Source organism: Chiloscyllium punctatum, chromosome 37 (assembly GCF_047496795.1).
Source record: "Chiloscyllium punctatum isolate Juve2018m chromosome 37, sChiPun1.3, whole genome shotgun sequence".
NCBI classification, from domain to species: domain Eukaryota; kingdom Metazoa; phylum Chordata; class Chondrichthyes; order Orectolobiformes; family Hemiscylliidae; genus Chiloscyllium; species Chiloscyllium punctatum.
The window spans coordinates 55,188,851-55,214,482 of NC_092775.1; the positions used below are offsets into that span (position 1 = coordinate 55,188,851).

A 25,632-nucleotide genomic window follows, 5' to 3' on the forward strand; every position below is an offset into this window, starting at 1 on the left:
AAATTAAGATCTCTGATGAGCAATTGCGGATGTCTGGAGTCCTCTGAAAAAGCTTCACATCTGAGTTAGAATCCGGGAGTTCACAGGGTTCTGACAGACTGAAGACTAATATCTACCCAGGAAACATGACAGCTTAAAACCTACTCTCATTCCTAATTAATAGTGAAGGAGAATATGCAGCCCCACACCCCATCTACCCAAAACCCCCAGAGTGACATTCCCCTCTCCACCCAAAACCAACCCACCTTCAAATTGTAAACCATCTGTTGCTGTGGTTCTGCTCGCCGAGCTGGGAATTTGTGTTGCAGACGTTTTGTCCCCTGTCTAGGTGACATCCTCAGTGCTTGGGAGCCTCTTCTGTCAGTCCATCGTTCCTGAGGCTCCCAAGCACTGAGGATGTCACCTAGACAGGGGACAAAACGTCTGCAACACAAATTCCCAGCTCGGCGAACAGAACCACAACAACGAGCACCCGAGCCACAAATCTTCTCACAAACTTTGTAAACCATCTCCCATTTCTTTCCTTTCTTTTAGCTAATCATGTTCCCTCTCCCCTCCCTCCATCCTGGTGAGACTGTCTGTCCTTTCAAGCCTGGCAGTGAATCAGACCCTTGTCCTGCCATTGGCAAATTCCAATCATTTAATCTGAACTATCAACATCTTTTCTACACCAGCACTCTATACCCACTATGTCTACACCACCCCAATCCATTCCCCCAAACTCTCGCATAAATGCTGTCCCTTCCACACTTCACTTCAGCTCTGATGAAGAGTTATCTAAACTCGAAACATTAACTTGTTTTCTCTCTCTCATGGATGCTGTCTGACCCGCTGTGATCTCCAGCATTTGTTAGTTTCAGTACTGACTCCAAGATTTGCAGTAATTTGCTCCTGATCTTGGGAGTTTGTCTGGTTTGGATATCCAGAGAAGTTGGAAAAGGAAGTGTACCTTGCTTTTTTCTCACTTTTTTTGGAGTGCAGCAATTCAGCTTTTTGGGGACAACATGCGCTTGGTTCAAAACATAGTTAAAAAACACAGCTAATATCAGAGGAGTCTGGTAAGCTATTTGACGAGTAAATGCTTAGTAAGAGGAATTGTATAAATGGCCTACTTAAAGATACCTAAGTAAAAGAAAGCCGATAAATAAAAACATAATGTAGATACTTAAAACAGTTACATGCATACAATTGAAGGTCAGAGAATGATTAAAAAGGGGCAAAGAGGATAAACCAACAATAGATGTTATGTAAGAGACCACGTATTTTTCAGCTTATTTGAAACTTTAACCAGAAATGGGAGTTGGATTGCTACAACTAAAAAATGGAAAGTTCTGCAGCTTGAAAATCAAATGTTGTATGTTGTTGAGCAGGCATTCCAATGTTACTGTTTTGAAAACAAAATGAGAGAGAAGCTGAGGCTGAATGATAATAAAAGGTTTGCAGGTAAGGAATTAGTCCTGGCAACAGCTTTCTAATTGATTGACTTTCTAAACATTGAAAAGCTGTAAGGAATAAGAGCAGCAGAGTCTAAAATAACCAGAGCTTGCAGGTAGAAAGCCAGCATTTCTCACCGTCTTTCACTCACACCCGCTTTTGCTCATTCTCTGTGTCTCCCCACCCCTCCCTCCCTCCATCCCTCTCTCCTTCTCTGTTTTTCTCTCTCTCTACCCCCATGTTAGGAAAGACTGAAAAATAAAAGAGATTCAAACAAGAAGAAACCTACATTCACCTGACCAGCCATCAGAACAAAGGGCAATCTTCATGGTACAGACAATGGTGTCTCATCGCTGCAATAATTAATTTTCTTTATCTGTATATTTTTCTATCCACAATATATGCGTGAAACTAACTGCCTTTTTTTCCTGTCATAAATGTGTTTGTGTGTGTCTGTGACTGAGAGAGAAAGGGGTTTGAAAGGGTTATAGTTCAAATTGCACAAGTTACAATTCAGTTCTCTTCACTGCTCTTAATAAATAGAATCTTTTGAAATTTTTACTTTTTAAGAAACGTGGTGTGGTTTAATTTCCTTGTGGGTGGCAATCAGTCAGGCGGATTGGGTTTTGGTGGTATCATTAGGATCTTTATACATTTGTATATTTCCTAGCAATTTTTGTAACAGTGGGGAATGATTGTCAGCGCAGTTTTTGTCAGTTAAATCATGACCATTACAAAGATTAGCAGAACGACAAAACCAAAGGACTTTGATTCTGAAGATACATTCACAGCAAAGTAAACAAATTGATCATATACACTGAAGTAAATACATATACTCTGATATCCATTATGGAGCCATGTCTACAAGATAACAAGGATTGGGTGCTGAATATTGAAGGGCAAATGATATGTAAGAAGAATTGGAAGTGGGTAAATGTCAAGAGGGAGGTGTAGCACTGTTAATCAAGTATCCCATTGGTGCATTTGTTTGACCTTGGTTCAGGAGATCAGGTTTCAGTGGAGATGAGAAATAATTGCGGAAAGAACTCACTACTGAGAGTGGTCAACAGGCCCCTTAACTAACCATAATCTGGGACAAAGGATACAAGAAGAAATATTGGGTGCTTGTGATACAGGATAGCAGTTATCATGGATGACTTTAATCTGTATATAGACTGGACAAGTCAAATTGATGATGATAGCCTGGATGAGAAATTCACAGAGTGATTTTGAGAGATTTTCTCCGATACTCACCTTCTGATATCAACTAGGGCGAAGATTAAATTAGACTTGGTATTGTGTAATGTGATAGAATTAATTAATGACTTTACAATAAAGGCACCGTAAGTAGTTTTACTGACAAGGCAGATGCCAATCTCAAATCTGGCTTGATAGATCATCTTTTATTTTGATTTTAATATGGCAGTAATACATATACTGGGACTCAAGTAACCTCTTCAGGGTTTTTCCCAAAGTCCCAGTTTGGGGCTATCACTAATTTCTTACTCTAGTGTAATCTAATTTTGTTATATTTTGTATTTCTCAAGAGCATGGTCCTGCACAACCACCTCCATCCAAAGACTTCATAGAACTGGCCAAAACATAATAAAATTAAAATAAAAGTTTTTTTTTTTCCCCATTAATCAGTGGGTGCTCCTCTTTAACTTAAAAAGGAATCCATATGTCTAGAAATTTCTAGCAGACCTTATAGCTCAATGGACTGCCGTAATAAGTTGTAAAACATTCCACGTAGACAAAAACTAATGAGTGTTGACAAAGAAGCTCTCTCAACCTGTTGTAAGTGAAATTACCAATAGCTACAGACATGCTTCCAAGTTAATTAATACCTTATCACCTTAACTACAGACATGCTTAAAAAATAATTATAAGAATTAGAAAATTCATATGTCATTAAAATTGAAAATAAATGTTTATACACACAATATATTTAAAATCATAGTTTATTCACAAAAATTATAACCATAATATGATTGAATGTTACATTCAATTTGAAAGAGAGGACAGTAGGCCTCAGACTGAGGTAGGTTCATTAGATTAGATTAGATTACTTACAGTGTGGAAACAGGCCCTTCAGCCCAACAAGTCCACACCGCCCCGCGGGAGCACAACCCACCCATACCCCTACATCTACCCCTTACCTAACACTACGGGCAATTTAGCATGGCCAATTCACCTAACCTGCACATCTTTGGACTGTGGGAGGAAACCGGAGCACCCGGAGGAAACCCACGCAGACACAGGGAGAACGTGCAAACTCCACACAGTCAGTCACCTGAGGCGGGAATTGAACCCAGGTCTCTGGCGCTATGAGGCAGCAGTGCTAACCACTGTGCCACCGTGCCGTCCAAGGTGATCAACCGACATGGTTTTGTCAAAGGGAAATTCTGTTTAAATAGTTTATTGGAATTCTTTGAAGAATCAACACTGCGCATAGATAAAGGGGAATCAGTGAATGTACTTTATTTAGATTTCCAGAAAATATTTGATAAGATTTCAAATCACAGGTTATTTACAGAAAATAAAAGTTGATAGTACTCGGGGTAACATATTGGTATGGATAAAGAAGAATTGGCTGGTCAGCAGGAAGCAGCATATAAGAATGAATGGTCTTTTTCAGGTTAGCAGGGTGTCACAAGTGGTATGCCACATGGTCAGTGCTAAGGCCACAACTCTTTACAGTTTATACAAATTATTTGGACAAAGGGACTGGAGGAACGGTAGCTAAATTTGCTGATGGTACACAGATAGGTAGGAAAGTCATTTGCAAAGAGGACATAAGGAGCTTACAGAGCTTATGGAGAAGTATAAGTAGGTTAAATGAGTTGGCAAAGATCTGGCAAATAGAGTATGATGTGGGAAAATGCCCTTTTTCAGTTTTGGCAGGAAGGTGACAGCTTGCAAAGCTCTGAGATGCAGAGAGATCTGAGTGTCCTAAATGCATAAATTGCAGAAGGTTAGTATGCTGGGAAAGCAAGTAATTAGGAAAGCTAATAGAGTGTTATGTTGTATTGCAAAGTAGTTGAATAGAAGATTAGGGAAGTTATGCTTCAGTTAAACAGGGCATATGTGAGACTGGATCTGGAGTACTGTGTATAGTATTGGTCATTGTACTTACAGAAGGATGTTACTGCATTAGAAATAGTTCAGAGAAAGTTTACTAGACTAACGCCTGGAATGTGTGGATTGTCTTACAAGGAAAGGCTAGGCCTGGATCTTTTTAACTTCAGAAGAGTCTGAGGTGATTTAACTGAAACATATAAGATCCTGAGGGGTCTTGACTGCGTGCATGTAGAAAGGATGTTTCCTCAAGTGGGAGAATCTAGAACTAGGGGTCCTAATTTACAAATAAGTAGTCACCTATTTAAAACAGAGATGAGGACATTTTTCTTTCCTCTCAGAGGGATGTGAGGATTTGGAATTCGTTTCCTCAAAAGACAGTGGATGTGGAATATTTAAATATTTTGAAGGCAAAGTAGATAGATGTCTATTTACCAAAGGGAAGATTATTGGAGTTGAGGTTAAAATCACAGTAGCCACAATCCTTTTGAATATGATTTAGGCTCGAAGGGTTGAATAGCCTACTCTCATTCCTTGTTTGTATACTCATATGAACATTGGGCGGCACGTTGGCACAGTGGTTAGCACTGCTGCCTCACAGCACCAGAGATCTGGGTTCAATTCCCGCCTCAGGTGACTGACTGTGTGGAGTTTGCACATTCTCCCCGTGTCTGCGTGGGTTTCCTCTGGGTGCTCCGGTTTCCTCCCACAGACCAAAGATGTGCAGGCCAGGTGAATTGGCCATGCTAAATTGCCCATTGTGTTAGGTGAAGGGATAATGTAGGGGAATGGGTTTGGGTGGGTTACGCTTCGGCGGGTCGGTGTGGACTTGTTGGGCCGAAGGGCCTGTTTCCACACTGTAAGTAATCTAATCTACCTGAAGTAAACTGGCACACTTGGGTAGGAGATAGATCAATGGAGATATGGTTATGTTTAGGGGGATATTTCAGAATACATCTATGTTTCTATATTCGTATGAGTAGCAGGCCATTTGATTGGGCAGAATATAAAGCAGTAATTGTAAAGATGAAATTAGAAAAGGAGAGGAAGATAGCTGGTTATTTCAAAACAGCAAGAGTTTCTACAGGTATTGAAAAAGGAAAAGACAAAGTAAAGTGAATGTTGGTCCTCAAAAGATTAAAAATGAAGAGTTAATAATAGTCAATAAGGAAATAATGAAGTTTCCCAATCTTAGCTCGACCAATTTTCCTGTGTTTGGCCTGTATCCGTCTAAACCTTTCCTATTCATGTACCTGCTCAAATATCTTTGAAATGTTGTAACTGTACCTCCACCTTCTGCTTCCTCTGGCAGTTCATTCCATATATGAACCACTCTCTGCGTGAAAAAGTTGCCCCTCAGGTCCCTTTTAAATCTTTCTCCTCTCACCTTAAAATTATGCTGTCCAGTTTTGAACTACCCCGCCCTCAGGAAAGACCTTAGCTGTTCACCTTATCTATGTCCCACATAGTTTCATAAACCTCTATAAGGTCACCCTCAACTTCCTATGCTCCAGTAACAAAGTCCCAGCTTATCCAGGCTCTCCTTATAACTCGAATGCTCCAATCCCATAACATCTCTTACAAATCTTTTCTGCAATCTCTCCAATTTAACAATATCCTTCCTATAGAATGGTGACCAGAACCATATGCAGAACTCCAAAAGTGATCTCACCAACGTCCTGTATAGCCACAACATGGTGTCCCAACTTTTATACTCAATGATCTGAGCAATGAATGCAAGCATCTTCTTTAACACCCCGTCTCCCAGTGATGCAACTTTCAAAGAACTATGTACCTAGGTTTCTTTGTTCGACAAAATTCCCCAAGGCACTACTTTTAACTGTATAAGCCCTGCCCTTGTTTGTCGTACCAAATTGCAACACCTCACATTTAACTAAATTAAACTCCCATCCTCTGCCCATTGGTCCAATTCATTTCAGATAATCTTCCTCACTGTCTACTACATCAATAATTTTGGTATCACCCACAAACTTAGAAACCATGTTTCCTACATTTTCATCCAAATCACTTATGTAATTGACAAACAACGGTGAACCCAGCACGAATCCTTGTGGAACAGTGCTAGTCACAGATCTCCAGTCCAAAAAGCAACCTTCCACCACCACCCTCTATCTCCTACCATCAAGCCAATTTTGTTATCCAATTGGCAAGATCTTTCTGAATCCCATGTGATCTAACTTTATTAACCAGTCTGCTATGCGAAACCTTGTCAAGGGCATTGTCAAAGTCCATGTAGACAACATCTACTGCTCTGCCCTCATCTATTTTCTTGGTCACATCCTTAAAAAACTCAATCAAGTTTGTGAGACGCAATTTCCCACACACAAAGTCATGCTAACTATCCCTAATCAGTCCTTACCCCTCCAAACACATGTAAATCCTGTCTCTCAGAATTCCCTCCAATACTGATGTCAAACTCACTCACCAGTAATTCCCAGGCTTCTCCTTACAGCCTTTGGAAAGTAAAAATACAACATTAGACACCCTCCAGGGTGCATTACCTGTGGCTACAGATAATGCAAATATCTGTGGGAGCGACCCTGCAATTTTTTTCACTAGCTTCCTACAATATCCTATGATAGATTTGACCAGGTCCCAGGGATTTCTCTACCTTTATACTTTTTAAGACCTCAAGCACCTCCTCTTCTCTAATGTGGGTGGGATAGAGAGGGGAACTTAGTGAAATTACAATCACAGGAGAAGTGGTGCTAGGTCCAAATGCATTTCATCCCAGGGTCAAAAAGAGAGATGGCTTATGAGTTAGCAGATGATTTGGTGTTAATTTTACAAAATTTATCATATTTTGGGAAGGTTCCATCAGACTGAAAATTGCAAATGTCTGTTGCAGGAAAGGTGTTTGAATTGATTATTAAGGAGGTTACAGTTTGGAATGCTAGACAGGTACCCCATAAAATCTGTTGTACTGTAAAGACTGTACCTTTCAATTTTATTTTGTTTTTGTTTTTGATCGTAAATTGAATTGGGAAAGGGCTGTTTTACAACGGAGGACTGAGGAAGGAATTGCTGTAATTTTAGAAAAGCATTGAGGAACAAAGGGACCTTGGTGTCCAAGTCTATAGATCCCTAAAGGTGTCCACACAGGGAGACAGGATGGTGGAAGAAGGCATACAGGGATGCTTGCCTTCATTATCTGGGCTGTAAAATTTAGATGCAAGGTTGTCTTATTTCAACATTATAAACCATTGGTAAGGCCACAAATGGAATACTGCGTGCTGTTCTGGTTGCCACACTATCAAAAGGACAATATTGCACTGGAGAGGATGCAGAGGAGATTCACCAGGATGTTGCCTGGGATGAAAGGTCTCAGTTTGAGGAGAAACTGGATAGGTTGGCTTTGTTTTCCTTGGAGTAGAGGAGGGATCTGACTGAGGCAGACAAAATTATGAGGCATAGGCAAGCAGATTATGAGAATCTTTTCCCTGTGGCAAATCTTGTATCAGAGCAGAGGGCCTAAGTTTGAGGGATGGTTTGACTATGGATGGTTTAGAGGGGATCTGAGGAAAGGATAACTGCTGATTTTTAAAGAAATCACTGTTTGGTGATACAGAACATGAATCTAGATGACAAAAGGCATATTTTGTGAAAGCATATGGTTTTCCATGCATCAGGGAAAATTCATGATAAATGCCAAAATGAGGGTGTGACAACTTTACCAATTGAAAATCACTTGGCGATCAATCAGCACTCTCCTCTCATACAGTTTTTACTTTAAAATCAGTATTCTTGCGAATTGTCCTGATGAGTATAAGATAAAAATCTCTGACAAATGTGTCATTTTTCAGCAACACGCATTTTTTTAAACAGTGCCCAGTAGTTCTGAGCTCACCAACAAGAGGAAATATCCTTTCCACATCTATCTTGTCAAAAACATTTGGAGTCTTTTGTCAATCAATTCATCCTTCACTTCTCTAAACTCTGGTGGAATGAAGATCAATAATTCTGATCTTTCCTCATAATTGATTACTGGTATCAATCTAATAAACCTCCTCAAAAATGTCTCCAATGCATTTGCATCCTTCCTTAAACAAAAAAAACCAAAATGATATACAGTATTCAAGATGTGGTCTCAATACTCAGTGTAACTGAAGCAAAAAATCTTTAATTTTATGTTCAATTCTTCTTGTAATAAAGTTTAGCCTTCTTAAATACTGTTGTACGTGTGAACTAACTTCATATAACTCATGCACTTGAGGACCAAGGTCTCTCTTCACCTTCACATTTCCCCACATTATACTCCATCCACCAGATTTTTACCCACTCACGCAGCCTATCTGATCTCTTTGTAACCTTCTTATATCATCTCCCCAGAACATACTTTGTGTTATGTGTAGCCATAGCTATCCTTGTAAAGAGCATTTCACTTTATTTTCTGCACTTTGATTGTAGACCAAAATGGAAAAAGGTCTGTTTTAAAAATCAAGGAGCATGGAAGGAAATTGCTGCACATTAAGAAACAAGTTACTGGAACTCATTGTGTGTGTTGCTCTCACTGCTGTTTTGTTCCATCGGTGCAGGAAGAGATTTACACATGTCGTAGCACCAGGACATATCAGCAAAAGCGGTTTGTGAAATTGTGACCAGTTGTGAATGCCAAAGGTCATTAGTCCAGTGATAAATCTCTGATTGCTTTCTGAGGAGCTGAACAGCTAGTGGAAGCAAATGATATCAAAAGAAGCCTTTGGACAACTGAAAAATCTCCCTCACTGCAGTAAAAATACTTAAAGAAGCCAGTTATTTCATCTGTCAGTTGCTGCAAGCTGTTTTGTCTTTTAACCAGTAGCTAAGAGACTTACTAACAGAACACACTGACTAAATTTTTTGTGCTTAACAAAAACTATTATTTATTATAAACAAATAGGTTATAATCATAGGTGAACAACTATGAACTACTGAATCTCACCTCCAACTAGTTTTAACCCTCACCTCACCCTGCACAAATTCCAATACACACACACACCTACAACACACACAATTTAAAAAAAAAGGTGTTAAGGATGGTGGGGAAAAGGTATTGGGGAAACAGTTTTATGGCACCAGTCCTTAGGATTCAATTTGTATGGCAAGTCCGTCAGTTCTCTGAGTTTTTCAGATTCTATCACTTCTTCACGGGAGGCATAGAGCAATTCGTTCACAGGTGATAAGTCTCTGACTTGTTGGTTAAAATCAATAGTTTACTGAAATGAGAAAAGAAATGACTTTCTTCAATTCAGGTATTTTTACTAGACAGAATGAGGGACACCATCTCCTCTTGCAGTGGGAGAAAGGTTTGTCCCTGGATCATTCACATCCACAGGCTGTTCAGCTATCAGCCAATCACAGAGCTGTCATTAGGCAAATGACCTTTGGCAAGAAAATGACTGCTCACAAATACACAAACCAATCAGCTACTTATTGCCAGCTAAACCTCATTTTGTACATGAGCTCCTTGATGTCATGCTGTCTATTTCCACCTTTGAGAAAGTGAGCACTGCAGATGTTGGAGATCAGAGTGGAGAATGTGGTGCTGGAAAAGCACATCATGGCATGCAGCATCTGAGGCGCAGGAGGATTGACATTTTGGGCTTCCTGATGAAGGGCTTATGCCCGAAATGTCGATTCTCTTGCTCCTCGGATGCTACCTGATCTGCTGTGCTTTTCCAGCACCACACTCTCGACACTATTTCCATCTTTCCCCATTTCCCCAAACATCTCACCCGAGCATTCATCGCATTATTTCATTCATAATTACACTTAATTAATAAAATTATTAATAAAATGTATTAACAAATTAATAAGTAAACAAAGTAGTTTAGATTACTTACAGTGTAGAAACAGGCCCTTTGGTGCAACAAGTCCACACCAACCCTCTGAAGAGCAACCCACCCAGATCCATTCCTCCACATTTACCACTTCACCTAACACTATCGGCAATTTAGCATGGCCAATTCACCTAACCTGTATATCTTTGGACTGTGGGAGGAAACCGGAGCACCCGGAGGAAACCCACGCAGACACGGGGAGAATGTGCAAATTGAACCCGGGTCTCTGGCGCTGTGAGGCAGCAGTGCTAACCACTGAGCCACCTGCCGCCCATAAGTCCAAATGAGGGGGTTCAGTGAATCGATTATTGATTCTCTCATTTGTCTCACTCTGTGTGAGTGTATTTGATGCTTGTCTGTGTGATTAAACCTCCAACTTGTGGTTTCTTTGCAGGTGTCTATGGGGGAGAGCCCTCAGACAGTGCCGGAGACTGGGAGGTGGAACTACAGGCCCCTCTTCATTCAGGGATGAATGCGTTGGTGCGACCTCGAGCACGAGTTAAACGTTGTACCTGTTACTCTTACAAGGATAAAGAGTGTGTGTACTACTGCCACCTGGATGTCATCTGGATGAACACCCCAGAGTAAGTTGTGAATAGGTGGAGCCAGACATGTGCAGAACTCCAACCAGGATTAGGTACATAGGAATACACAGGCAGTGGGAGGTCATTCAGCCTGCTTTGAGCCTGCTCCACCATACAGTGCAATCATGGCTAATCATCTACTTCAATGTCCAAACTCAGCTCCTGATCCCTTTAAATCATTGCTATTTAAGTTAAACATACTCAAAGAATAAATTTTCTACAGCCCTCTGCAGTAGAGCATCTCAGAGATTCATGACCTTCTGAATAAGATGACAGCCACAACATTAGCATCGACCCACCATGTGGACAATTGTAACATGTAGGATGAGGTCGAGTCAGTTTTCCCTCTAAGTGTTTCCCGCACTGCCTGCTGTAGATTCAATCTTAGCAGTTCTATCCTTTAGGAGTCAGGAAGCCCAGCCAATAGCAGTGACACCATGTTACTCTTGGTGTTAGACATTGAAGCTCCTCACCCAGAATACATCCTGTCCCCTTGCTACGCTCAGTGCTTCTTCCAGTTGGTGTTCAACATGGAGGAGCACTGACTCATCAGTTGACGGAGTTGGTTATCATTAGGTCCTATCCTTGGCCATGTTTAATTTGTTGTTATCAGACTCTCTAGGGTCTAGAGTCAAAGTTGAGGACTTCCAGGGCTATCTGTTCTCAAGTCTGAACCACTGCATCCAATAACAAAAACAATCACAGCTTTAAATGTACTTGATGTATGAACATCCACAATGTTCCAGTGAAGACATTGTTGATCATCTCAGTCATGGGTAGTCAATGCCGATCTCTTGAGACTATTTCCCCAGTTCTGAAACTCAACAGAGTTGACACTGAGGGCTTGTTTCTTTCTGTCAGGGCTATCTAGAACATGGGGCACAGTCTCAGGATAGGGGCGAAGATGGGAAAGCAGGTCTTCGTTCGAGGGACTGTGAATCTTTGTAAACTCTACCCCTGAGAGTTGTGGATGATCTGTTGAGGATATCCAAGGCTGAGACAGACAGATGTTGAGCTCTCAGAGAATCAAACAATCTATGGATTAAGCAAGAAATAAAGTTGAGGCAGGAAATCAGCCCTGACCATATTGAATAGCAGAATATGGTTTGAGATCTGGATGGTCTAATCCTGATGTTTTCTTTTTTCTTTCATGGGTTATGGGTGTCCCTGGCAAGGCAAACATTTGTTGCCCAACCCTAATTGCCCTTAACTAGGTAAAATTTCTAGGGCCATTTCAGAAGGCATTTAAAAGGTAACCATATTGTTATGGATCTGAAGTCACATGTAGTCCCAGATCAGGTAAGAACAACAGATTTCCTTTCGTGTAAAGGGTATTAAAGAACCAAAGGTCTTTACGACAATCGAAGACAGTTGTCATGTTCAAAGTTTACTGCACCCAGTGTCCAGAAAATATCTCATTCCTCAGGCAAATGGAACAAAATCCTATCACGTATTCCGGGTGTGGTCTCTTCAAAGCCCTGTCTGTTGTACTGTTGCATTCAATCCTTTTGAAATTAAATTGTAGGCCTAACAGGAAAGGCAGATGAACTCAGGGTATGGTTAGGAACATGGGACTGGGATATCATAACAATTACAGAAACGTGGCTCAAGGGTGGACAGGACTGGCAGCTTAATGTTCCAGGATACAAAGGTATAATTTCAGAATAATGGGTGGCTGACGTAAAACAGAAATGAGGACAAATTTCTTCTCTCCAAGGGCAGTGAATCTGTAATTTGTTTTACCACACAGGCCCACCAAGGCTGGGTCATTAAGTATCTTCAAGGCTGAGATAGACAGATCTTTAATCAGTAAGGGAATCAAGGATTATGGGGAAAGGGCAGGAAAGTGGAGTTGTGGATTATTCGAACAGTAACATCTCACCGACTAGCAGAGTGGTCTGGATGGGCTGAATAGTCTACTTCTGCTTCTAATCTTATGATCCCTGTTTATGTTTAAGCAAATTATTGCTGACTGTTTGGCTAGTTGACTCTGGTTGCTGTTGCTATCAAGAGGACAATACGATTAAACTGTAATGACGGATATGGAGTTAGGTTATAGACCAGCCATGTTGCATGGTGGGACAGGCCTAATGTTTGACCTACAGCAACCCCATTGCTTGGCAGATCCCCCAATCAATGATTACCATCAAGCCAGGGAATTAACCCTGGATCAATGAAGAGTGGAGGAGTGGTATGCCAGGAGCAGCACCAGCACATCTAAACTTAAGGTGTCAATCTGGTACAGCTCCCAGACAGGACTCCAAACATAAGCAACAACATGCAGTAAGATCTAAATAATATCTAAGCTTGGGCTGATAAATGGCAAGTAACATTCACACCACACAAATAATAGCCATCTCTCCTAAACATTCAATGGTGTTACCATTGAGGAGTCGGGGTCTGTATTCTCTTTGAAGAGCGTGAGGTGCTCTAATTGAGGTGTAACACCCATTACACAGTTTGACGAGATAGATGTTGGAGAATCGATATAGCTGGTTGTATCGTGTAGAACCAGAGGACATATTTTCAGATAAAATGCAAGACACTTAAGACTGTGGTGTGGAGAAACATCTTCACTCAGAGGATGGTGGATGTTGGAATTTTCTGCTCCAGGAGGCTGTACAGCATAGGCCATTTTAAAAACAGAGATCAAATATATTTTATGATGTTAATGGTCACAAGGGACATGGGGGTTGGAAAATGGTAATAAGGTAAATTAGTTGCCATCTTATTGGATGTTAGAGCAAGCTCAAAGGTTTGAATACTTTCCTCCTGCTCTTTCTTCATGATCTAATTTTCCTCTGACCATCTGGGAGTTGCCCCAGAAACTGAAATGGCCTTGCCTTGTGGCTACAAAACAAGGAATCCTGGGGTGGCTCATTTACTTCCTGACTCGCCAAAGCCTGTCCACCATCTACAAGGCACAAGGCCGGGATTGTGATGGAATACTCCCCACTTGCCTGGATGGTTGTTGTTCCAAATACAACAGGATTGACACCATCCAGGAAAAAGCCGCCCACTTGATTGGCACCACATCCACCACTTCAACGTTCACACCGTTCACCCAGGGGGGAAGCAATGGTCGAGTGGTATTATTTTTGGACGGTGAATCCAGAGACCCAAGTAACATTCTGGGGACCTGGGTTTGAATTCTACATGGCAGGTGGTTGAATGTGAATACATTAGAAAACAAAATCTGAAATGAGGAGACTAATAATAACCATGGATCCATTGTCAATTGTTGGAAAACCCCACCTTTCCTTTCACTCATGTCCTTTAGTGATCATCCTTACCTGGTCTGGCTAGTGTGTGACTCCAGACCTACAGCAATGTGGTTGGCTCTTAATTGCCCTCTGGGCAATTTAAAGATGGAATTTAAATGCTGTACTAGCCAGAGATGCCTAAGTCCAATGGATAATAAAAAAAACCCCACTAACAACGCAATAGCAACAATTGTACCATTTAATAGAGCATGGGACACCGAATTAATTAAAGATAAACTTGACTATACTTTCAATCGACAAGCGAGCCAGGGATGCGGGGGGGGGGGGGGTGCAGGGTGGCAGGAGACAGGTGAGTGGATTTGACACTGCAGTCAGGTCAGGGGAATGGGAGAAGGAGGTGGAGAAGAGGAGGAAGGGAATCACGACATTCAAAGAGAACAAGTGTTGTTGACTGCGCAGTGACCTGTCTTTGAGATTTTGTCCTTTTCTGTCAGGGTATTTTCCTCATCCTTAATGTTATGGCATCTTAATTCCAGACGAATTGTACCATATGGATTAACGAATGTGCAAAGGCATAAACGTTCGGACAAAGAGGAGACAAGTGGGTCCCCGACGGCTCCAAGAGCTCGATGTATCTGCACAGAAGAAACTGATTGGCAGTGTAACCAATTTTGTCGACAGAATGAAAGGTGTGGAGGTCAAATACAAGCTAAGTGCAAACAGTTTGTGGCAACTGTGCATGAAATCAGGAGAGTAACCAGATGTTGCTGTGCTGTCTAAACAGAAGCTTCTGATTAAATCTTGATCCACTCCTGATCTGTCCTAGCAGAAATCCACTCATACTCCATGGCAGGGATCCGCTCCCAAACTGGCCTGGCAGAGATTTCTTCCAATCCGGCCTGGCAGGGATCTCTCCCACGCTGAACAACTGCAACCTGTGGGATTTAAACATTGTGAATCTCAGTGGAGACCTATCTACAGTTGGTGCATGATGAATCAGGTTGGGTGAGGAACAGGGACATGTGAATCCAGTGAAGAACTGGATGTGATGTGAAGTGGTGCCCAGGGTTAAGGAAGTCGCCATTAGGATAGAGAGGAAGCTAGTGGGAAAGGAAGGATTTAGCTTCACGGCCAATGTGGCTACCAACGACAGAGATAGGACTAAGAAAGAGGCTCTGCAAAGGATGTGCAAGCAACTGGGGTCTTGATGGAAATGCCTGACCTTAGAGATGATAATCTCTGGATTGTTGCTTGAGCTGTGAGTAAATGGGCAAAAAATGAATAAGACAAGGATTTGGATACATGGCTCAAAGATTAGTGGGGAAGAAATGGGGTTTGACTCATAGCCCACAGACACCTTCACGGGACTGTTCTGAAGGGACAGTCTTCACCTAAATGACACTAGGACATGGCAAAGTTACACAATCAGAGCAAAACAGCAGGGGTGATGTAAGGTTTGGCAGGTTAATGAGAACAGTCAGAGTTGTATAGAGGTGGATAATATTAATGAGGAACGTGGACAGGGATGCACAGAAAGCAGCTATTCCTCTCATGCCACTTGGGCATAGTGCAGAAAAAATAGGACTAGTGTATACGTTTGGTGGTATAGACTCAGTGGAGTGAAGGCCCTGTTCTGCACTGCATAATTCTACGAGAGGACAAGGCAGTAAAGCTGACTTGGATGTGGGTAATGATAACCTGAGTCAGGAGGGGACAGAGCATACTGACACAACAATACTACAGCAAATCCTGATAGGTGTAGAGAAAAGGTTTTAAACTGACAGCAAGGTAAGAGGATTTGAGTGAAGAGAGATTTAGAAATCCAAAGACAAAAGTCAAGATGCTGGCAAAGTACATCAATGTGGGTAAAGATAGTCTGATTGGGACAGGACTGGAGTGAGAATTTAACATTAATACTACATCAGAGATTAACATCCATGCAGGAAATCTGCAGGATGTGTGCATCTCTGCCTAGTACAGCAACTCTGGCCAATTCCTAATTTCCATGGAGTTGGTGGTGGTCAATTACCTTCCTGAATCAATGTAACCGATATGGTACATTGTAAGTAGGCCCACACTGCTGATGTTGGGGTTTGGGGGAGGTGTGAAGGGGGCAAGTGATAAAGTATTTCCAAGTCAGGATGGTGAGTGCTTTACAGAGTATCTTGCAGGTGGTGCTGTTCCCAGGCATCAGCTGCTCTTGTCCTTGTCCTGAACACCAGTACTAGCACCATATCCACAAACATCTACTCCCTCCACCACGTAGTAGCAGTAGTGTGCAGCAACGACAGGGCGGGCTGCAGAAATTCATAAAAGTCCTTAGGTAGCATCTTCCAAACCCATGATGACTTCCATATAAAAAGACAAGGGCAGCAGACACATAGGAACACCACCACCTGCAAGTTTCCCTCCAAGTCACTCACCATCCTGATTTGTAAATATATCATTGTTCCTTAAGTGTCAATAGGTTAAATTCATGGAATTCCCTCCCTAACTGAATGGTGCACATGAACTGCAGTGGTTACAGAAGGCAGCTCACCACCACTAGGGCAACTAGGGATAGGTAATAAATGCTGGCTCAACCAGTGATGATATTGTCCCATGAGTGAATAAAAATAAGTCAAGTGTGTTGCTTTGTCCTGGATGGTGTTGAGCTGAATGAGTGTTATTGGAACTGCACATACAAAATGAACACTCTGCTAATTGCTGCTTCTCAATACAATATATTGTCAACCTCTACTAATGCAACAAAACTTTATCCCCATATTCACAAAATTCATTGAAGTACCAGATAAAATTAGATAATACACCAACAAAATATGTCAGGAGTAAAGACTCTTGACAACTCCGTGCAGCGTAAACATAGCAACATCGAAATACAGAGCAGCAATAGGCCATTCGACCCTTCCAGACAACTTCACCATTCAATATGATCATGGTTGATCATCCAACTCATTCCCTGTTTCAGGTTTTTTCTCCCATACCTTTAGCCCTAAGAATTATTTTTAACTCTTCCTTCAAAACATTCAATGTTTTGACTTCTGTGACAGAGAATTCCACAGGCTAATCTCTGGGTGAAGAGAATTCTCTTCATTTCAGTTCTAAATGGCCTACCCTGTATTTCTGGACTGTGACCCCTAGTTCTTGACTTTCTAGTCATTGGGAACATCCTTCCTACATTTAGTTTGCCTAGTCTTGTTAAAATTTGACACGTGTCTGTGAGATCCTCCTTTATTCTCCTAAACCCCAGTGAATGTAATCCGAACCAATCCAATCTCTGTTCATATGTCAGCCCTGCCATTCCAGGAATTAGTTTGGTAGAATCTTGAACTCTCTCCATAGCCAGAACATCCTTTCTTAGATAAGGAGACCAAAAATGTAAACAATACTCCAAGTCTGTTCTCACCAAGGTCCTGTACTGTGCAGCAAGACATTCATACTCCTGTACCTAAATTCACTCTGCATGAAGGAAAACAAACCATTTGACTTTTTCACTGCCTGCTGCACCTGCATGCTTACTTTCAGTGACCGGTGTACAAGGGCATCCAGGTCTTGTTGCACGTTCCTCTTTTTCAATCAATCACATTGCTGTTTCCCTGTTTTGCTACCAAAAGGGATAACCTCACATTTATCCACATTACACTTCACCTGCAGGTAGAGCTAGAAATTAACAACTGAAAACTCAGGGGGCTAATACTTGAAATCTCAAGACCATGCGTCCTAACCCATAACTGTCAAATAGAGATAGTTGCAGGTAAATGTCCTAATTAGGATTTACAGATTCCTTTGATTCTAGAGCATGCTTAGGAATTTTTAATTTGATTTGATTTGATTTATTATTGTCACATGTACCGAGATACAGTGAAAAGTACTGTTTTGCATGCCATCCAGACAAATCATACCTTACATAAGTTCATCAGAGTAATAGAACAGAATGCAGAATTTAGTGTTACAGCTACAGAGAAGGTGCAGAGAGAGGTCAACTCTAATATAGGGGGGGTCTGTTCATAGGTCTGATAACAGCTGGGAAGAGGCTGTTCTGAAATCTGTTGGTACATGATTTCAAACTTTTGTGTCTTCTGCCTAATGGAATAGGGTGGAAGAGAGTATCGCTGGTTGGGAGGAGTCTTTGATTATGTTGGTTGCTTTCATGAGGCAGTGCGAAGTATAGATGGAGTTGATGAAAGTAAGGCTAGTTTGCATAATGTACTGGGCTATGTTCACAACTCTCTGCAAATTCTAGCGCTCTGGGCACATACCAAGCTCTGATGCATCCAGTTAGGAAACTTTTTATGGGGCATCTATAAAGAGTTATTGTGGACATGCCAATTTTCCTCATCCTTCATAGAAACTACCACAGCTCGTGTGGTTTCTTAAATGCAGTGTTGACAGGGATGGACCAGGACAGATTTTTGGTGATATTTACTCTTCAGAACTTGGAGCGCTTGACCATCTCACCTCATCATCATTGATACACACAACGCATATCCCCCACTCCACTTCCAGAAGTCAATGATCAGCTCCTTCCATTTTGCTGACATTGAGGGAGAGATTGTTATCTTTACACCATACCACTAAGCTCTCTGTCTGTTTCCATCATTGCTTGATATCTGATCCATGAAGGTAACGTCATCAGCAAATTTGTAAATGGAGTTACAGCTGAATTTGACTACACAGTTGTGAGCATACATGGAGTTTGGTAAGGGGCTGAGTCTGGCACCCGGGGCACCAGAGTTGAGGATTAATATGGAGGAGTTATTGTCACCCATTCTTACTGATTGCGATCTACAGGTGAAGAAGTCACCCGGGGGGAGCAGAGTCCTAGGTCTTAGAGTTTAGAGATGGGTTTAGTTGGAATTATGGTGTTGATGGTGGTGCTAAAGTCAATAAATAGGAGTCTGACATAAGTGACCTTGTTATCCAGGTGTTGCAGGGATGGGTATAGGGGCCAGGAAGGTGGCATTGCTGTGGACCCTGAATGTTAGCAAACACTGCTATTCAAGAAAGGAGGGAGACAGAAAACAGGGAGTTACATTTGGGATTGGAGTTCATTATTAAGGAAGTCTTAACAATGAACTGAGAAAATCAGTGTGTGTGTAAACTGGTTTTACGAAAGGAAAATCCTGCTTCACAAATTTACTGGTATCTTTTATAATTAGTAAGATAGATGAAAGGGAATGAATTCATAAATTCATAGAGTGCACATATAGTGCAGGAAAGGCCCTTCAGTCCATCAAATCTGAACTGATATAACTATCAGTAAAAGTGCACTAATCCCAATTTCCTGTACATATCCCATATCCTTGAATATTATGATATTTCAAGTGCTCATCCAAATATTTTTTAAAGTTTGTAACATTTCCAACCTCCACCACCTTCCCAGACATTGCATTCCAGATTCCCATCACCAGCTGAGTGAAAACTTTTTTTCCCAAATCCCCTCTGAATTTCCAGCCCCATATCCTAAAAATATGCCCTCACATGATTGACCCCTCAACCAAGGGCTTTCTATTCACCCTGTCCATACCCCTCATAATCTTATACACCTCAATCTTCCCTGCTCTAAAGAAGACAATCCAAGCCAAGTCTCTCTTTATAGATTAACTTCTCCAACCCAGGCAATATCCTGTGGATTTCCTCTGTACACTCTCCAGTGCTATCACATCCTTCCTGTAGTGAGGTGACCATAATACTCCATGTGGCCTGACCAATAGTCTGATGAAGGGCTTTTGCCTGAAACGAAGACTTTTCTGATCCTCGGATGCTGTCTGACCTGTTGTGCTTTTCCAGCACCACATTCTCGACTCTAATCTCCAGCATCTGCAGTCCTCACTTTCGCAAAAATCTATACAACTTCAACATCACTTCCTTGTTCTTAAAACCTATGTCATGACTGACAAAAACAAGTGTTCCACCTGCCTTCTTAACTCCACTATTCATGTGTTCTCCCGACTTCAGTAATCTGTGAATAAATACCCTAATATCCCTCGGTTCTTGTAAGGTATCCAGTGTCCTGCAATCCATTGAGTACTCTCTCAGATTGTTCCTTCTTCCGAGGTGCATCACCTCACACTTATCAGGGTCAAATATCATCTGCCATTGCTCTGTCCCTCTGACCAACCCATTTATATTATTTATGGGCATGTAACAGATAATAAGGGTCCCAGTACTGACCCTTAATGTACACCCCTGGATACTAGCCTCCAGTCATTCAAACAGCTTTCTAAAACTACCCTTTGTGTCCTGTTATTAAGTCAGTTTCTGAAACATCTTACTAAGTTTCCCTCAATTCCATGTGTTTTAATCTCCTCAATCAGTCTCCCATATAAACTTACATCAAATGAACTTTCCCCACCCAAACACTTGATCACTTTTTCAACAAATTTGTGAGGCATGAATTAACCTCCCTCTGACAAAGCCATGCTGCCTGTCCCTAATTATGTCTTTCCAAGTAAGTATTAATTTGCTCCTTTGGAATTGTCTCCAATAGTTTCCCTACCACTAATGTGAGACTCACTGGTTTGTAATTTCCTACTTCATCTCTACCACCTTTCGTAAAAAGTGGAACCACATTGGTCATTCTCCAGTCCTCTGGAACTTCCCCCATGGCCAGATAGGAATTAAACATTTCTGTCAGAGCCCCTTCAAATTCCTACCTCACCTCCCACAGCAGCCTTGATGCAATTCATCTGGGCCAGGGGATTTGTCTGTTTTAAAGCTCAACAGAGGCTCCAATACTCCCCATTTCCTATGCCAAACTGTGCAAGTTCCTCACAGTCCCTTTTCCCAAATTATATCCTTACAGTCTCTTTTCCAGAGTGAAGACCAAAGAGAAATATTCATTCAACACCCTTCCAATATCCTGCGGCTCGCACACAGGTTGCCCCCTTGATCATTAATGGGCCGTACTCTTTGCCTAGTTAACCTCTTCATTTTAGTGTATTTATATTTCAGGATCTTCCCTAATCTTGTTCACAAGTCCTTTATGATGTCCCCCCTTTTTGCTCTAATTTTTTAAAATGGATATGATGGATGGGCTGTCTTTGTATTTCCAAAAGGCATATGATATAATGCCACTCAAAATATTGTTACAAAAGCTAAGGTCTTATGGATTTAGGGTGATATATCAGATGGACAGGAAACAATAGAAGGTGTAAATGGGGTGTTTTCAAGTTGGCAGGCTTCAGTCAGTGGAACGTCACAAGGATCATTAGGGACATTTATGCCAGGAAAAAGTGAGGACTGCAGATGCTGGATGTTAGAGTCGAAATGTGTGGTGCTGGCAAAGCACATCCGAGGGGCAGGAAAGTCAATGTTTCAAGCATAAGCTCTTTATGTCACTCTTGGATAGGCACATAGAAGTTACTACAATGAAGGGTATGAAGGTTTGATTGATCTTAGAGTAGGAAAAAGGCCGGCATAACATTGAGGGCCAAAGGGCCTGTACTATTCTGTGTTCTATGATCACTGTTGGACCTCCGATACTTTCAGACTATATTAATAATTTAGTCCCAGACACAGAGATGCTAACAGTTCAGAGTTGGGGGGATTTGTAACAGTGAGGAGGATATAAAAAGGCTGCAAAGATTAATGGACAGGTTGAATGAGTGATCAGTAATAGTGGAGAATGAGTATTGCCAAGAGGTCCTGTGTATCGAGTTGTACCAGGGAAGCCAGTATTGTCTATAGCAGTTGGATGGCCATGTTGAATGCAATATCTCCAAATTTGCAGATGACACTAAGCTAGATGGCAGTGTGTGCTGTGAGGAGGATACTAAGGACATGCAGGTCCTGGGCCTCTTCCATCACCAAGCCCTAACCACCTGACGCCTGGAGGAAGAATGCCTCTCCTTCTGCCTCTGGACCCTTAAACCCCATGGCATCAATGTGGACTTCACCAGTTTCCTCATTTCCACTGCCTCCACATTATCTCAGTCCCAAGCCTCCAACTCAGCACCACCCTCTTGACCTGTCCATTGTCCTTCCCATCTAGCTGCTCCACCCTCCTCTCCGACCTATCACCTTCCCCCCACCTTCATCCACCTCCCATTTATCTCTCAGCCCCCTGGACAACAAGCCTCATTCCTGATGAAGGGCTTATTACTGAAACGTCGATTTTCCTGCTCCTTGGATGCTCCCTGACCTACTGTGCTTTTCCAGCACCACACCCTCGACACTTGACACTGCTATGGCAGAGGGGAAAGGAATGGCCTGTAAAAGGTTATTAATGAACCAGGCTGTTGTAACGATCTCCCAGAGGATGGAATGAAACCTCTATGCATCCAGAGGGTGCCAAAATCATGTACCACCCCAAAAGCGTAGTGAGAATCTGTGTAAATATTTATGGATTTATCGGTAGTGAGGATGCAGGCTCTAGTGAGAGTGAACAGTTCCAGCTACTTGTGCAAATGTTCCATCCGGCAGCACCGTGGACTCCAGGAGTTCAAACAGTGTGCATATTGCATAGCCCGGGAGTGTTTGCTGATCAGAGGGTCAGAAAGATGACCCATCAGTGGACAGGATCATATCTGGGTTGTCTAGTGGAGTCTCAGGGAGGTCAGGGTGTGGAGTGACCACTTCCTGGGCCATATGCAGGCAATCATATTCCTCCGTCAAGGAATCCTTAATGGCAGGGTGGCAGGGTTTAGTGCTGGGGCGTGCTGCAGATCAGGAGGGGGACGCAGGTTGACCTCAGAGCCCATTCACCTTAATGCAGAAAAATGTTGAGTTGCTGCAGAATTCAACAGCAAGGCAACCAAATGTGGAACGAATACTGAGCATGGATAATCCAGCACGATGGGGTGGACATTTCTACCATTACAGCGGCGGCCACCACAGCTCCTAAACAGGCCGGCATTCTCCTCACAACAGGTGGTAACTGTGCAGAGCAGAAGGCAAAGGCCACTGGAGATCCCCATGCAATTGGGTCAAAATGCCTGACGCATACCTCTCCCTCTCAGTCACATTGAGCTGAAACGTCTTTGCGTAATCAGGGATGCCTTGTACAGGTGTGGAGGTCAGTCGTTGTTTCAATTCTGTAAAGGCATGGGTCACCTCAGGCGTCCAGTGAACTTGAGTCGGCTGTTTCAGTGACGTCGCCTCACGAAGAGGTGCATCAATCTCATGGTAATCACATATCCAGTGCCTGCAGTCATTCACCATCCCCAAGAAGGACAGTAGTTCAGTGCATGTAGAGGGAGGGGGAAGGTTGACGGTGGCTATAAGGTGATGAGGAGCCAGTGCTCTGAAAACTGTGCGAGAGTTCAAAACTGAAGTGACGGATTGTTGGCTGACAAAGTTGCATTTTCTCAACAGAGGCGTTATGGCCATCCTGTGCCAGGCAGTGGAGCAGGGCAACAGTGTCCTGCATGCAGGCATTGACAGAGGCAAAGGCCACTAACAAGTCTTTGGCATATTGAATGAAGGCACTGCTGCAAGGCATATGGAGGGTTTCAAGTGTCCACTGTACCATGGAGGCATACACAGTGGGACTCTCTGTGTACCCTTCAGGAAGCTGTGCCCATGTATATTGGTGACCGCTGTAAGTAAAGGCGAAAAGGTATTAGCTCTCAGGGGACAAAGTAATAAAGGAAAAGGCTGAGCAGAGGTCAATCACTGAAAAACAGAGAGTCAAAGTGGGAATACTCGTGAGGATGGCATTGGTGTCTTGCACCACCGGGGAACAGGGGACAGCAATTACATTGATGGCTCTCAAGTCCTGCACAAACCTCCAACAGCCTGGTTGACCAGATTTGGATGTCGGTGGGATGGGAGTATCACAGGAGCACTGTGTGGGCACTAGGATGCCCTGTTGCAAGAGTGAAACAATAATCGGTTATATTCCTTCCATGGCAGCAGACATGGACCGAAGGTAGCCAGCCACCAGCCTTCAGTGTGATGGATGTGGAGGGGCTGAAAGGACCAAGCTGGAGATTTGCAGTAGAATGGAGTGCCACGCCCATAATGAAGGTGGCAGACCCTCAAGGAGTCGGGGGTGTTCATAGGACGGGGCAGCCGGAGTGGCCCGGGTAATAAAGGTTGCTTCAACATTGGAAACAGGCCAGCATTTGGAGCAGCCGTGTAGTTTGAGCAAAGCAGCATAGGAGTCATCAGGGCTCAACCGAACGGGATAGGTCTCGAAGGTGTGTGAGCACGGAACCGAAACCTTCGGGGTTTAATGGTGCTTTGACACAAATAGGATAAAGGGCATCGCTTCGAGGCGAGCTAGTGAGCGAAACCTTGGTGGCAAGTCCCTCCAGACCAACATAGCAACATAGGGTGAGGGCGGTTGGATTGTCTCGATAAGAATTGGCAAGCATGGAATAGGATGGGTCACATGTGTGGAGGAGAGCAGCCATGCAGTGAGAGTCACATAGGAAACGGCCTGTCAGTTGGACCCAGAGCAGAAACGAAACAGCAGTGCCCAGAGCAGTTGAACACAACTGTGACAGAAAGAATTCAAAGTGGGCGGGTATCAGATCAGCAGCGCAGCACCAACTGTAGAAGGTATATGCCAGTGGTAGTGGGCGGCACGGTGGCACAGTGGTTAGCACTGCTGCCTCACAGCGCCAGAGACCCGGGTTCAATTCCCACCTCAGGCGACTCTCTGTGTGGAGTTTGCACATTCTCCCCGTGTCTGCGTGGGTTTCCTCTGGGTGCTCCGGTTTCCTCCCACAATCCAAAAATGTGCAGGTTAGGTGAATTGACCATGCTAAATTGTCCCTAGTGTTAGGTGAAGGGGTGAATGTAGGAGTATGGGTCTGGGTGGTATACGCTTCGGCGGGTCGGTGTGGACTTGTTGGGCCGAAGGGCCTGTTTCCACACTGTAAGTAATCTAATCTAATCTAATAACATAGCATAACAGGAATCGAGAATTGGGAATCTCAAGGACAAGACCTTGTGGGGAGCAATTAATAGAAGCATTCAGTTTGCAGAGACTTTGGCAGCCTGAAAGGGTAACCAGACAGGAGGGGGAACCGTGACTGACCCAACACTAATGGGCACAGGGTCAGAGAGGGGTTCAACCATGTGTACTCTGGAGACAACCACAATGTGGACAGTTTCAGAGCTAAGGGGAAGGTCCCCTGAGAGAGGCATAGAAGAATGAGTGGCCCCAGAATCCACCAAAACTGGAATGACGCGACCACCCATCTCCACAGCCATCATCGGATTTTCGGATAAAGAGTGTGGGAGGTGTATCAAGATGACCTGCAAAACCTCCCTCACGGGACAGCCCTAGGCAGCCCTAGGGTCGTGCCATTCATGGGCAGTTCACTGGGGGTGCGGCTGCAGTGGGGGCTGATGTTGTTGCACAGATGACGATGGTTGCTAGCGTGATGCTCGCTGGACGGCAGTCAACCAGCACTGGCCCTCCCAATGACCTAATTTGGCACAAACTCTGCATCTGTCATTGCTCTTGTCTCTGCGCCATTGGGCCAGTCCCTATACTGACACTTGTCCAAGGCATGGGTA

The 25,632-nt window shown here is 43.0% G+C and overlaps 1 protein-coding gene across 1 annotated transcript in view; it reads left to right on the plus strand.

The window, feature by feature from the left end:
• The window catches only part of LOC140463123 (endothelin-1-like), a 101,088-nt gene that overhangs the window by 9,022 nt on the left and 66,434 nt on the right, over window positions 1-25,632 (plus strand). The window contains exons 2-3 of the mRNA XM_072556855.1: window positions 10,747-10,936; window positions 14,697-14,849. Of these exons, the coding sequence (XP_072412956.1) occupies window positions 10,747-10,936; window positions 14,697-14,849 (343 nt within the window). The remainder of the gene's footprint in view (window positions 1-10,746; window positions 10,937-14,696; window positions 14,850-25,632) is intronic.